The sequence below is a fragment of the Lissotriton vulgaris genome, chromosome 7, assembly GCF_964263255.1.
Source record: "Lissotriton vulgaris chromosome 7, aLisVul1.2, whole genome shotgun sequence".
In the NCBI taxonomy this organism is placed as follows: Eukaryota; Metazoa; Chordata; class Amphibia; order Caudata; family Salamandridae; genus Lissotriton; species Lissotriton vulgaris.
In genome coordinates this window covers 1052310692-1052325235 of record NC_141695.1, presented here as the reverse complement: position 1 = coordinate 1052325235, position 14544 = coordinate 1052310692, and the positions used below count along the sequence as shown (strand labels likewise).

General features: G+C 43.4%; 1 protein-coding gene across 1 annotated transcript in view; it reads right to left on the bottom strand.

The window, feature by feature from the left end:
* TXNDC15 (thioredoxin domain containing 15) overlaps positions 1–14544 on the bottom strand; it is a 126400-nt gene that overhangs the window by 14904 nt on the left and 96952 nt on the right. The window contains exon 4 of the mRNA XM_086931501.1: positions 11747–11877. Within this exon, the coding sequence (XP_086787627.1) occupies positions 11747–11877 (131 nt within the window). The remainder of the gene's footprint in view (positions 1–11746; positions 11878–14544) is intronic.

The window sequence follows — 14544 nt, the reverse complement described above, 5'->3', positions numbered from 1 at the left end:
TTTCAATTTGCTTTACTTTCCAAGCCTCGTTGTAAGCAGCATAGATACTGGTCGCTATGAAACGCTTTTGACGCTGTTTGCGTGGTCCAAGAATGAAATCGCGCAAATCAGCACCATCTTTTAATAAAGACAAGTGTTGCTTAATTTCAGCCAGTGTGGATGTAGTTAGCCATTCTAGGCAGAGTTTCCCTACACTGTATGTTATAATCCCTGGATGTTGTCTCTGGGAATATCTAGGGTCTAATCTGGTCATTTTTAACCCCTGTGTTTTATTCAGGAATCTATCTTGACAGCTATTTGTGTCTGTAGGCCAGATTAACCACTTTTTCCAATCAGGATGTGTTCTGTTGAAATGTAAAATTTGTGACACGTCTAACTCAATATCTGTGGTTGCATTTTCAGGTATTGGCTTCGGTATAGACGGTGTTTTAAGGTCTTTGATCTTAGCTAGGCCAAGACAAGATGTTTGGTGTATTGTGTCATTTAAAAATAACATTTGTTCAGGTATCATGCAGGTTCTAAACAGTGCTTCTATGCCTTGCACCTGCCAATCTTTTGTACCCCAAATTGTTTTCGTTTCAATATTATTTTTCCAATAATCAAAACCAAATGTCATCATTTTGTCATAAAATGCTTCTGAATATATCAATTTAGAATTTGTCAGCATTGTTTTCATTCCTGTTTTATCTAACAGTTTGTAATAAAACGTTTCTGCATCACTGGTGTTAAACCCTGAGAAGTATTTGAATTTCTCAAAAAATGCTTTAGAACTGCTTTTAGGTGGTGTAGAACAATGTTCCCATTGATTATACATAAAAACATTTCTAGGCTGTGCAGATTTATGCAAGTAATGATCCCCATAGTGGGTGTAACAGAATAACTGCTCATAACTAGATGAACCTTGTAAATAATCACGATCTGTGAATCTAGCTGACATTATTAAATCAGACATCATGTCATTAATACTGTTAAAGTCCCAATCATCAGAGAATGTACTAGGTGTCACAAAGTCACTTAAGGAAACCTTTAGTTGATGAGGATACTTCAGGATTTCGACCGGACCATAGATCTCATAGTCTGTTTTCTCCCATACTACCCCACCAGGTATTGGAATTGCTGTGACATTTACTGTTGACAGTTCTCTTTTCTTCACGTGGGATGATCTGTGTGGTTTCAGGACTAGGTTGATGTTCTGACTTGCTGTGTCCATTGTAATATATTTTCCTTCAATGAATTTTCCCAAACACAGTACCATGATGAGCCAAAGCAGGAGGAAAAATACACCTAGACCGAACCAGAACTCTAGCCAAATGGAAATTAGATAGATTTCCTTCAGTTGATGAAAGAGTTCCGTTGCTTTTTCTTTAAGAGTCTTTTTTGTTTCTGGCATCACTTCGGGCTCGTTTAAATCCTCAGAGAAGTTGTCGAAGTTGATGAAATAACCAGAGGCAGTTCTGTCAATTGATGGGATTGTTTTTTCAATCTGTCTCTCGGTAGCACTTTCTGATGCCACATCATTGTAGACTGGTGTTGTTTCTTGACGAACTGTTTCAATCTGTGTTTCAAGAGGCACGAGTTCCATGGCATTATTGCATAGTCCTTCATTGTGCACTGCAGGCTGATCGAATGTGATTAGTCTTTCAGTTTGAACCTCTTGGATTGTTGCAAGTTTGGGTATTCTGTTGTTTCTTGGGAGTCCACTGGGCCTACTGTTGATTATAGGCCACATGCTTGTGGTTTTACCAGATCGATAGACACGACTCTGTTCTCCTTTTTACCAGCAAGGGGCGGTAGCACAACTGATCTTGTTCCGGTGACTGCTAAGACAGGTACTGCTTTTCTGTAAGAAGGCCCAAATTCCTTCTTAACCGCGATCTTTTCTCTGACTAGATCCCCAATCTTTGGAATCCAGACAGGCCTTGCTGGGGCTGTTGCGGGTGGTGCCTCGTCAGTGGTACTTGGCTGTTGCTTTAACTTTATGTTGCTTAATGATTTTCTTGTTTCATTCAGTTCCTGTAAAACAGCCAAACGATCTTTTACATCAAAGTGCGTTGTTTCTTCTTGTACCACTGACATCTGACTATCGAGGTCCTGAACTCGCATTCTAATTCCGAACAATAGTTCGTATGGGCTGAAACCTTTTAGAGAATTTCTTGGCATGTTGTTAAGACTAGTCTGGACACTTATTAAATGTTTGACCCACCCAGCGCCTGAACCCAATACCTTCGCTGTTATAGATTGCTTTATGTCACGGTTTTTTCTTTCTACCACACTGTTCCCTTCCGGGTGCGACGGACAAGAATACCGCAACCCAATTCCCATGCTAGCCATGGCCTCCTTATAGGCTTGAGAGCTGAAAGCAGGACCCTGGTCAGAATGGAACGTGGTAATTGCGTATGTACCGATAAAGACTTGCAAATCTTTTATAACCGTTCTAGCGTCAGCCGAGCGCTGGTGGCCTCATTTTTTTAAGTGCTTTTCGTCTTAACTATTAATAGGACGCAGGACGGGGTGTAGGCAGCGTTACGCTCTTTCTGACTGGTAGCCGGTAGCAAGGTTCCTTACTGCGATCCCTATTACAGTTTTCACAGTTGTTCGCATATATTTGGTGTTCTACACTCATTCCCGGCCACCAGAATACTGATTGTAATTCAGTCAGTGATTCCTTGATCTCTCTGTGCCTGGGACCCAAACCCATATGTGCGTCTGCTATTAAAAATATTCTCCTGTTCCTGTTTGGAATTACTCTGTCCCCCACTCCAGGGATTAGAGCAAAAGGAACGGAGTTTGCATCGATTATGTATGCATAATTGAGTGGATAGTTTATGGGTAGTGCTGCACAGTCGCCTTTTACGGTCGTTTTTACTGCCAGCATGGTTTCCCCGTCTATGTACTTATCTGTACGCTTTTTTGTGGCTACGGAAGCCGGTTTAGTTGCTTCCGCTTTGGCTCTATTAGCCAATGAATTCCCTGCAACGTGAACGCCATCACGTCGAAGACTCTGTGCGTGAATCACGTGAGTCTTTTGTAGTTCTTTATTTAAAAGAGCTACCTCGTTCCAGAGCAATTTATGCTTTATTGTGGCACCTGTGTCATCTTTGTAGTCGTTTTCGATCCAACTCTGCAGTTTATTGTTGTAAGAGTTGACGCAAAAATGAGAATCGCACACTATAAGTGTCGGGAATTCACGTTCTGCATTTTCGAGCGCCATCTTTAAAGATCTGATTTCAGTTCTTTGAACCGAACACTTTCTTACAGATTCAGTTTTTGTTACTTTCGGTCTGAATTTACCGCACAGCCAACGACCTTTAATGATCGCACATGCTGCATCGTAGGATTTTTTCTCTACGTTGAAATGCTGTACAAAGCTATCTGTATAGATTATACATGCGTATTGTGGGAGAGGCAGAATTTCGATTGGCAGAGGATATTCTTCTTCATATTCTAAATCATTCAGTTCTTCGAGTTGCGGTGCGAAATAGTATTTCACGTCTTCCGCTCCTAGAGAATCTATATACTGTATCCATTTCGGATCCAGTGACACTGTAGGCAGGTTTACTGGGCTGAATAGCGCCTCGAAGGCGGATTCCGCTGTAAGGATATTAATCCTTTTGCCGTGTGCTAGTTCTCGTTCATTTGCTAATGCGATTTGCACTGCGTTCACAGTTCTTTCTGTGTGACTGAATGCTTTTTCTGCTTGTGTGTACAAGTGAGATTTAATTGTAATAGGTACCTTTTCTCCCTCATTAGAGGTCAGGTACGTGAATCTGCATCTTCCTGGGATGACTCGGATTACAAGATCAATCGTGTTGTCACGTGTATCTAATTTAGTGTTTGCTAACATGTCTGTTTGCAGTGATCTCAAAATTTCTGTGTGTTTTTGAGTCCAATTGATTTGTTTAAAATCAGGTTTAATTAGTTCGTAGAGAGGTTTAACCCTCTCTGCGTAATTTAGTATGTAAGTTCTTCCGAAATTCAGAAAACCTAGTATTGATTGTAAATTCTTCAGCGTTTTTGGAGCTTGGAGTACAGCGCACTTCTCTAAGAAGTTGTCCGCTAGGCTTTTCCCTTCACTTGATAATTCGTACCCTAAAAATAGTACTGTCAGATGGGCAATTAGGGACTTTTTAAAGTTGAATTTGTAACCCTCTGCTGCGAACCCAAGTATAATGGTGTTCACTCTTTTCAAGTGAGTATCCAAGTCGTCGTCTGTGAGATAAATATCATCTACGTAAGACAATGCTTCATCATCATAGATTTGTAGTAACTCTGTTACCCTAGCTGAGAATAGTCCTGGGCTGTTCTTGAACCCCTGTGGGAGTCGACAGAATTTTTTCTGTGACCCAAATGCGGAGAAAGCGGTCAAATATCTGCTTTCTGGTGCAATGTTTTGACAAAAGAAGCCATTAGAAATGTCTAATGTCGTTTTATATTTTTTCCTAACTATGTTATTCATTAGGGCTGCACTATGCGAGTTTTGTACTGCAAAAGTTTTGCAACATGTATTAAGATGTCTGTAGTCCAAAACTAGACGATATGAATTGTCTGGCTTGGAGACAGGAAACAAAGGATTGTTCATTTGAGAGGTGCATGTTTCAATCACCCCCTGGTACTCAAGTTGATCCAAGATCTCCCTGACTTGTTTTTTAGCTTCTTGCTTTATGGGATACTGCCGTTGGGCAGTTGGTTCACTTTTTAATTGGATTTTGTGAGGAGGTGAATCCTCATCCCATCCTACATGATTTTTATATAATGCAGGTGCCTGGGCTACTGCCCATTTCCTTGCATATGTATATTTTTTGTGAATCGGAATGTGATTCGAGAAGGCAGGCATAATCACTTCTTCGCCACGAGGGCACTCCCTGACAAACTCCGGGGGCCAATCTTTTTCAGCTAACAGAATATCATAGCCTTTTGAGAGCTTATCCCAAAATAGACTCTTAATTTTCCTAGTCTTATCACCCTCTATACGCAATGTAATTTCGTATATTTTATGGGGCTCGCTAAGTCTGGCGTCGGCAGTTTCAACCTGAATGAATTCATTCGTGTCCACTGTCTCCAGATGACTCATCAAGATCTTGCGCGCTATACTGATCTCTGCTGCACTGTCCAACATTGTCAATGCCCACTCCCCGTTTTTCAACTGTGTCCTCAGTATCCTCGGCATGGTTGATTACTCTAATACTGGCTACCTTCTTTTTCTTAAATTGAGATTTCTTATTTTGAGCAGGTTCCTTGTCTTTGGACTTGGTGTGCTCTCCTGGGTCTGACCGTCCTCTTCTTTCCGAATTCTGTGGAAGAGATCGAGAGGGACGTGTATCAATACTTTGATATCTATCAGGTTTTTTCAGATTATCCCTATTTCTAAGGTTATATCTTTTCTCAGAGGGCTCCCTCTGGGGAGACTGGCGTTCTCGAGTCGGAGTTCTTTCCCTCCGTCGAGGAGACCTTCCTCTGGACTGGAAAACTTTTTCCTTGGGAGTGGATTGTTTATTTCCATCCCAGCTTTTTTTAGGAGTGTTTAAATTATTTTTAATAAATAATTTCAGGATTTTCGAGCAGTTGGGGCTTAACTGGTTTTCCACCCAAGCTGTCTCTACCTAATTCTTCATAGCATTTTTCTATGATTTTTGCAAGCTCAACAGGATCTTTTATATCTGTTTCCCTCAACTTCTGGCGGATCGCCACAGATGCTGCTTCTCCCTTTACGTTGGCTAATAATATAGCCGTGACCTGCTTGAAGTCTTTCAGTAATTTCATACCTAGATTTAAAGCGGGCTCTGGACCGAATTCATTTTGAATCTGTTTTAGCACTTCTGGTATTACCGCCATAGACGGAACACCGTGTGTTTTTGTGTAAATGGAAGCAAAGACTGTACCCCAAGTGTCACAGTCCTCCACGTGTGGTGCGATTCCCATAGGAAGGCAGATGGTCAAGATTCTGTGTTTCTCTATAGGGGTAGCATCAGGAAATACTGCCTCTATTTGAGTGATTTTCTGGGCTAACCAGAAAGGAATTTGTTCCCGTTTTACGGGTGTTTTACCAAGACATGACTGTATGTTCTGTGGTGTAATTTTATTTGTGTTCCCCTGATGAGGGGTCAGCTGTGGTGTATTAACAGCTGGCTGGACTGTTGCAGTCCGCATTACATATTGGACTAATTGCCTATGTATTTTTATTAATGTGTTTAGCTGTACTAACAGCTCTTCTCTAGACATTTTTGCAATGTCAGGATGTGGTGTGTAGCTGGCTAGAACCGGCCACGTGGCTCCTGGTCTACCTAGTGGACCGAGCCTGGTTATGTGATCATTGTGTTTTAGGGCGCCATTAAACCAGAGCAGGTGCTCTTGAAATTTAAGTGGAATTTCAATCTCCTCGAAAGGAGCGTACTCTTCCAGAGGTTTCTCTATTTTGTAATAGTGAAACTCTTTTGTTATAGCGTTTACCGCTGGAAAGTTTATCCATGAATAGAATACCTCTGTCTGCCGATACTCGTGAGCCTCTATCACGAAAATTACTGTACCACCCTGAGGTGTCAGTCCGTTTACTATAAGTTTTGAAGTTATAGATTTTCTTAAATGTGCCGGGATGATTATTGCATCCGGGTCTGTGTATTCGGGACCTTGCTGAGTCGCATCTGCTGCGCCCCCAGTGGTTCCGTTATTTTCTACTGACATTGTATAAATGCAGGTTTTGCAGAGTAGGTCTCCAAGGAGACAAAGATTAGGTGCACAATATTTTGGAACACTGTATCCTTCAACGTTGAATAAACCAGAGCTTTACATAGGAATCTCTTCCTACTAAGGTCGGGCGGATTTTAACCTTTCACCCACTCCAGACGTCTATTGGAGTATTTACGGGAGAAAGGGGTGTGAAATATGCACGACTGAGTTACTCTAAAAGTCTTGCGTTCGTTTATCGCCTTACCAAACGTTGGGCGCCATGTAGTGTAGTTCCTAGTTTCCCACTAGGCCCTGCGCATTGGAATAACATAAACAGTAGTATCGACGAGGAACTGCGGATATTCCAGGCCTCCACTGACTATGCTAAACTTAATTGGGTTGTGTTACCAACTAGCTCAGAGGTCACTGGAAACTTTCTTCTCTGCATAGGAAGTGATCAGCTTCCTTGGCACAGACAAGAAGGGATTCAGTTTTCCAACAACCGTGCAACATGACAACTTTGCTCCTCAGATCAAGAGTCAATCTCTAGGGTCGTGTGAAAGAATAGACATGTATTTCACTCAGTCAGTCTAGTGCAGTTAACTTTCACGAGATGTAGAGAATAGAGAGACGGGCGTTTGTCAATAAAGGGTTAACATTTATTGAACAGTCTTTCTTCTCGTACAAGAGAAATGTATTGCCACAATTGCAATAATTGTTATTATAAAAAGTACGAACAGTAAGATAAGTATTGCGAAATAGAACTGTAAAAGCATTGATATGGTTTCTTAGCCATACAATGGTTTAAAAGTAATAAAACATATATACAGTCATATATACATTAGGCTAACATACTCAACTGGTGCTTCTAACTAAGCCTACTCCAGTGTGCCTGACCTAAGCCTAACACGTGAGAAGGGGAGTAAGTAAGTAGCTTTAAGTTAAGTTGGTTTTGCCAAGGTTTGTTTCAAGAATTCTCGTCTAAGGGTTTAGTCAACACCATACCTCTGAATAGAATGATGGAGGATTGGTATCTCCTTCAGGGGTCTCTCTCGATATCCCAGTCACCCGCGAGGGTAAACCTGAAGCGCCGGGACTGGATTTCTCTGCACGAGAAAGGCAGCGGCTTCTCTTCAGCGCGTCGAGGAAGGAGGGGGGACAGCGTCCGCGGGCAGCTGGAATCTGCTGGATGTCTTCGCAGAGGGACGGCTGTTCAGCTCCTTAAGCGTACTGCACCATAGGTCGCGCTTTAGCAGCGACAATGGTATCAGCAGCTTCACCACCACAGGATAGCAGGCTGCAGCGACAGAGTGCTAGATTTACCAACACGGGGTCGTGCAGGCAGCTGGCTTCAGTAGCTCGTACAACAGGCATTGCTTAAGGCAACGTTGGTAATATTTATACCTGACAGGTGCCGGGTTTGACGCAAGTTTGCTGGACATAAGACGTCAATTAAAGATGTCACTAGGAAGTGATAGTTATCAGTTGCTCATTAGAGTTCCATTACTAATCAAAACATAGCAAGCGGGGATTTCCAGGTTTGCTGAGTTTTTATCTTGTTGAAGAACTCGGAGTGTTATCTAGGAATATCAGATAGTGACTACTGCTCTGTCATTGCACTAATTGGTCGCAAAGGAAGTGGCAGAGGGAACTATGCTGGAATGTGGCTCTGTTCGTGTGAGGCCAGAGATGACTTTTCAGAAAATCGCACTTGAACGGTTATGCCAATATAGGGAATAAATGGATTTATAGCCGAATAGGGGCATAAGGTCACAGTATCGATCAGGAACCTAGATAAACACGCAACATCAGCTTCGACACGTAGGCAGTTTGGTGTACCTTGCATATTCAGGATGAGCACATGAGAAAGAGTAAATTTATTGATATTTGATGAAACGGAGGGAGGGTTACCCAGACATTTATTAAGAAGGTAGTGGCGGCATACGGTCACAATTAGCGGGAAAACATGGAGCGTGACTAAACAAGTGCTTAGAAATGTGTTTTGCATAATTCAAATATATACTATTTTGGCATTGAAATATTGTTTTTTAATTGTAGAAATACCCCTGACGAAGGGCCTTGAAGGGCCCGAAATGCATTGGGTTATCGTGATGAAATTTATGAAGATTACCGGCATATACTCCTAGCTACCGATTAAGGCTTTGGCATGTTTGTAGCGCATGAGGTTACAGTTATGCCAGTAAAATGCCTCGCACGTGTTCTTGGAGGAATTTGGCATACTATGAACAGTTTGGATGAACTTTCTGAATAAACTTTGGAACTAACTTGGTTTGAAATGTTGCATAATTCACATGCTTTCATTACCGCTGTGCGTCCAGTAATGGGGTAAGAGCTTGCCCCATAGTTCCTGATGTACATTCACAATTTCGTGGCTCCGGGCAGACCACGATTCTGGGCTAGCACGCGAATAAATACAAAATGGACAAATTAATGAAAAAATAGGTGTGCACTTCGTCACTTCCTTTGGAATATTGTCTAGACAACCATGTCGAATATCTGCGGAATATATTCCAGGTCGGGACAATCTGGAGGCAGACTTTCAGTCTCGCCACTTCCGGGACGCCAGCCTTTGGCGTCTGGACCACTCGGTGTTCAGGAGCCTGAGCAACATTTGGGGTCCGTTCTCTGTGAACCTTTTTGCGTCCAGGCTGGACCACCAGTTGGCTCGCTTCTTCAGTTGGAGGCCGGATCCTCTCGCTACGGCGACCGATGCATTTCTCCAGGACTGGAGGGCGGAGCAGGGGTATGCGTTCCCTCCCTTCACCATGATCACGAGGGTGATGGCGCAAGTTCGCAGGCATGCGGCAGAGCTGGTAGTGATCACCCCGGTGTGGAAGTCGCGAGTATGGTTTCCAGTTCTTCTGGAACTTTCTTGGGATTTTCCAATCCCACTCCCCCCGTTTCCTTCCCTCCTTCTTAGTCCGAACGGAGCTCCTCACTCTCTAGTATCCTCGGGGTCGCTGAGGCTCATGGTGTGGTGGATTTCAGGGGTCGATGGGAAGCCCCTGGCCTTTCGAGAGAGGCTGAGTCCCTCATCTCGAAAGTGTGGGCAGACAGTACTGTCAAGTGATACAGGTCTGCTTGGTACCGATGGACTCGTTGGTGTCTGCGACGGGGTTTCAATGCCTTGGTCTCGGATGTGGTCCACGTAGTCAATTTCTTGGCCCAGTAGGCCTCTGAGGGCCTGGCTTACCGATCTAGCAACACCTTCAGGTCAGCTATCTCTTCTGGTCATCTCCCAGTGGATGGAGCACCGGTGGGTGAGCACCCGTTGGTTTGCCGGTTGTTACGGGGCATTCGTCTTTCGTTGCCTCCGGAGCCGCGCTAGTCTGCGCTTTGGGACGTTAACCTTGTCCTTAATTTGTTTATATCTTGGCAGCACAATAGGTATCTCTCAAGGAAAGAGTTGTCGGCGAAACTGGCCATGCTCTTGTGTCTCGTTTCTTGCAGACGAGTGTCAGACCTGCGTGCTTTGGATATTTCTGGCAGAGTTTTCACTCCAAAGGGTGTGACGTTCACTTTGCACAGGCGCACAAAGTGTCATACGAGGTCTATTTCATATCCGCTGTTCGCGGATTCTCCGAAGCTTTGTGTGGTTCATTGTCTGAAAGCTTATGAGGAGGCAGAGGAATTCCGTCCCCCAGGCGAGAGACAGCTTCTCATTTCATTGAGAAAACCATTTAAAGCGGTTTCTTCCCCCACTCGTTGGGTGATGCAGGAGGCAGGCATCAACCTTAGCCAGTTTGGAGCACACTCCACGAGGGGTGCTATGGCTTGGAAGGCCTTCAGTCTCGGTGCGCGGCTTGAGGACATTCTCAACGCGGCGGACTGGTCTTCAGATTCCACATTCAAGCGGTTTTATTTCAAACCGATCTTGAATATGACACACTTGGTTGTGGGCAAGCTTTGAACAACCATAATCCTCGCCTCCAGTCCTGACATAGAATGAAAGATTTCCTAGGTAACATAACGGAAAGTTTCAATTCTATTAAGGATTCGGGAGGCGAGGATTATCCCGCCCGGACTTCCTGGAGGAGAACCCTCCCCGTATGTCAGTAAGTAACAGGTTTATTCTTGTTTGATTGGTAACAGGTTTATTCTTGTTTGATTGGTTTACTTCATTGTATTGACTATGTCTGATGTTCATCAGTACTTCCTCTGGTAATGTGGTTTCCTCTTGCCCTCAGGCTCGGATTCCAAGCAAGACGCCTGAAGAGAGGGGAGTGGCTGTCTAGGCGCTCAGAAAGAGGAGGAAGAGACATTGTGGAGTGACTATGTGAGGGCTGCCAAGGCCCTGATTGGACATGGAGTCTGGACATTCTCTGTTTTTTTTCTTGTTAGACTACATGCCCCTGTTAAATCATGGGAAATGTAGTCTGTTATCTTCGCTGCTGTGAATAAAGTGGAGAAAGAAGGCATAATCCTTGCCTCCGAGTCCTTAATAGAATTGAAACTTTCCGTTACGTTAGCTAGGAAATTTTTCATTCTTCGACAGACAAGCTCTTCTGGTTGAGTAAGATGAGTACATGTTCGAGAGATGATGCAGTTGATAATAGAGAGGGTAAGGTTTATGATAAGACATTTTCAGCGCATAAACTCTAGTCAAAGAGAAAAAACTGAAGAAGGGGTAACTGGAAGGAAATAGAGACATTTTTCATCACAGTCAGGCAGTACTAAAGAGAACCAAAAGCCTTTATTTGATGTGGGTAGGGAGAGAAGAGCGCTAAGGTTGTGCTTTTGAAAGACCCTTGAGGGTTGTGAAGAATTTGTATCTAGTTTAGATCTCTTCTCGAAGAGTGCCTCTGGCATAATCATTTTTCAAACATTTTGGAACAGGAAAGAGCAATTAGACCAGGTTACAAATTTGGACTCGTGCAGATATCTACTGAGTCTTGGTAATGTTTCAATTGTGTCCTAAAATTAGCAGGTTCCCAGAGTGGAAGTTTTAAATTGCTAAACCCTCGCTAGGAAGCTCTGAAGTTCCAACATATACGTATAAAGACAAACAGTCAAGATGATATATGGCAAATGGAGTACCAATTCCATTCTCCCCCCTACTAACCTGATTGATTGAATATGAAGGATTTAAGAGTTTCTAGAGTCCGCTCTGTATGGTTAAACCTAGCCATAGGCTTGGCTCCTTGAAACAGAAGTATGTTGGGAACAGCTACTGTGCCAAATCTTGTAGAAAGACTGAAGGAAGCAAATAAAAACATACAAAATGAACGTAGCAGTGGAAAGCATAATTTTACATACAACTTCCTTTTAAAGTAATTGATTAAACATATACCAGTACTCTACAAAAAAGAGAAATGGTAGGATGCTCAGTAAGTTGTAGTGTGTTTTATACACTAGTAAATAAAATAAATCTGCCAACAGGTATGAACCACTGAATTGTGAAATAGCGGAATCAAGCATTATGTAAAAAAAAAAAAAATATGCTTTTGGTGACTCCGTTACTCTTAGTTAATAGAAGTCTTACCTTTATCAACATGAGGGTGCAACTTACTGGAAACTGTATGTATACTTTTTTTTTAAAAAAAATTGAAATACTAAGCTCTGTGCATTGGTACTTCTATTAATACCCTGCATGATCCCATTACTGTGCCTAAGGGCATCTTTGTAAGTTTCCACTCAGTTTAATTAAAAATAAGCCAATGTGTGTGTTTGGCCAATAACTGAAGGGCCAGCCAGAGGGAACTGATAAGAGCCCAATGACCAAAGAGTCTCCATGAATTGCACTTTATCATATCCTTACATCCTGGCTCTTTCCCATTCCCAACCTATGGATTGATCATATAGCAACTGAGAATAACAAAAAACAAAAGAGACGGCGAAAGGCAGCATTTGGCAGCCAGGGATAACACTAAATGGTTCTGCAGAACTTCATACGAAAACTTAGCACTGCTCTAGGAGCAATGCTCAAGTGAGTAGTGTATTCAGAATGTGACTAAGATAGCAAATGTAGCCAGTCAGCATGTCTCGGACACGTGCAGGTCTCGGGAATGCCACCAATGCAACCTTTCTTTTTTTTTTAAGCGTTCTATATAGCGCGAACTAGACCAGAGGATATCAGGTATCAGAGCGCTTTACAGGAGCACCTTTGTTGTTACAGATGGACACATAAATTTTGTTAGGCACAAGGAGATTAAGTGATTTGCCCAGAATCACAGGATGTTGAGCGTTGCTGCCGAGACTCGAACCCGGTTCCCCAGCTTCGAGGTCGACCGCTCTAGCAGTAAGGCTACATCCTCTCCCCTTAGTCTTGCTGGATGGTGCCATGACCCTGGATGAAAGTTTGGCTCTGTGCATAGTGAATTGATGGGTGATGAATGACTATCAGTCTGGCAATAGTTGCTTTAGTAGACAGTAGGTTGTCCCAATTAAGTAGGATCTCCTCAGATGGGAGGCATGGAGAACTGGAAAAATAGAACTATATCTTTTTTAAGAATGAACTCAGACAGCAGTTTTGCAAAGTAGCAAGACTGAGCTCAGAGAACCACCCTGGCACAATGTTACACTGTGCAAGGTTCTGAGAAACCAATCCTTCTAGCTTAATGGCCTACCTGATGTTATGGCCACAAAGAAGGCAGTTTTTGAAGTCTAACGGTTTATTTCTCAGGATACCATCTGTGTGAAAAGCTTAAGGACTGGTATCTACCTACCTGTAACGTAGCTAAATTTAGTATTTAGGGGCAACCCTGAACCTTGCCTCAGACAAGAAGAAGAAGGACCGAAGAGCCATGCTGAGGATGAAGAGGAGGACACCAACAGAGTTGGCCCCAGCCCCACTGGCCTGTCCCGACCTCAACAGACTACAGCGCAATCCTGGTGTGTCCTGCAGTCAGCACACCCCAAGAACCCAGAGGACCTGCCCTGCCTTCCCAAACCAGACTTTGTCTCCTGTGAACACCGAATTTGCTCACCAACAGACTCTGGCTCCGGCCAAATCCGCAAGTCTGCACTAGAAGCCCACAGCCCGAATTTGTATGTCCCAACACTATGAGGAGGTCTCTCCGGCGACCCCGACTTGGGATCTGGTGATCCCTGATCTACCTCAAGTCTCCAACTGATGCCTGCAGCCCTTTCCTGGAGCATCCCCCCCAACCGCGACTGGAGCCGGTAAGAAAAACCCTATGCCTAAATACACCTCTGCACCAAATGTCCCCCGGCCTTGGATGGCCTGACCGATGGTGTCCCGGCATCCCAAAACACCCCAAATTATCTATGAAACTGGTGGGTGCCTCCAGAAGATCTTTGTCCCCGAGCCTGCAGTGTTTGTGCCAACCGTAGAATCCCCATTGAAAACAACAGGGCACCCGACGCTAAACCAGAACCTTTCACCCGGACGTCCCTGTGCCACTGGGTTGAGCTCACAAGGGGATACTATTTTCCTAGGGGACTTAAACTTATGCTGGAGATGGAGCCAGTATGCAATTATGCTCCAACCCCATACCCTGCAAAGGGTTTGTCTTAGACAGGATAACTCCAAAGGGTCTGTCCAAGATGCATAACTGTGATTGAGAGGGAGTACTGTAAAATCTCTACAACCATAACTCTTTGCATATTACATGTGTGCTAATGACACTCAACTCAATTTTAAAACATCACCCAAAGAACTGCAGCCTATTTGCTATCGGGATATCCTAATTACGATGACCATCTATCATCTCGTACTCCAGACACTTTAAACAAATAGATCCTTTTAATCTCTCCTATGATCTGAGAAAGCGAAATCATGGCTTAACTTGTGCTCTGTACTAAACTGCCATCCTCTCACAGTGAAATGCATCACTGTGTGGACCTATGGGTACAGTCTGAGATAAATAGAAATGCTAATAAATACATCAATCTTGCCTA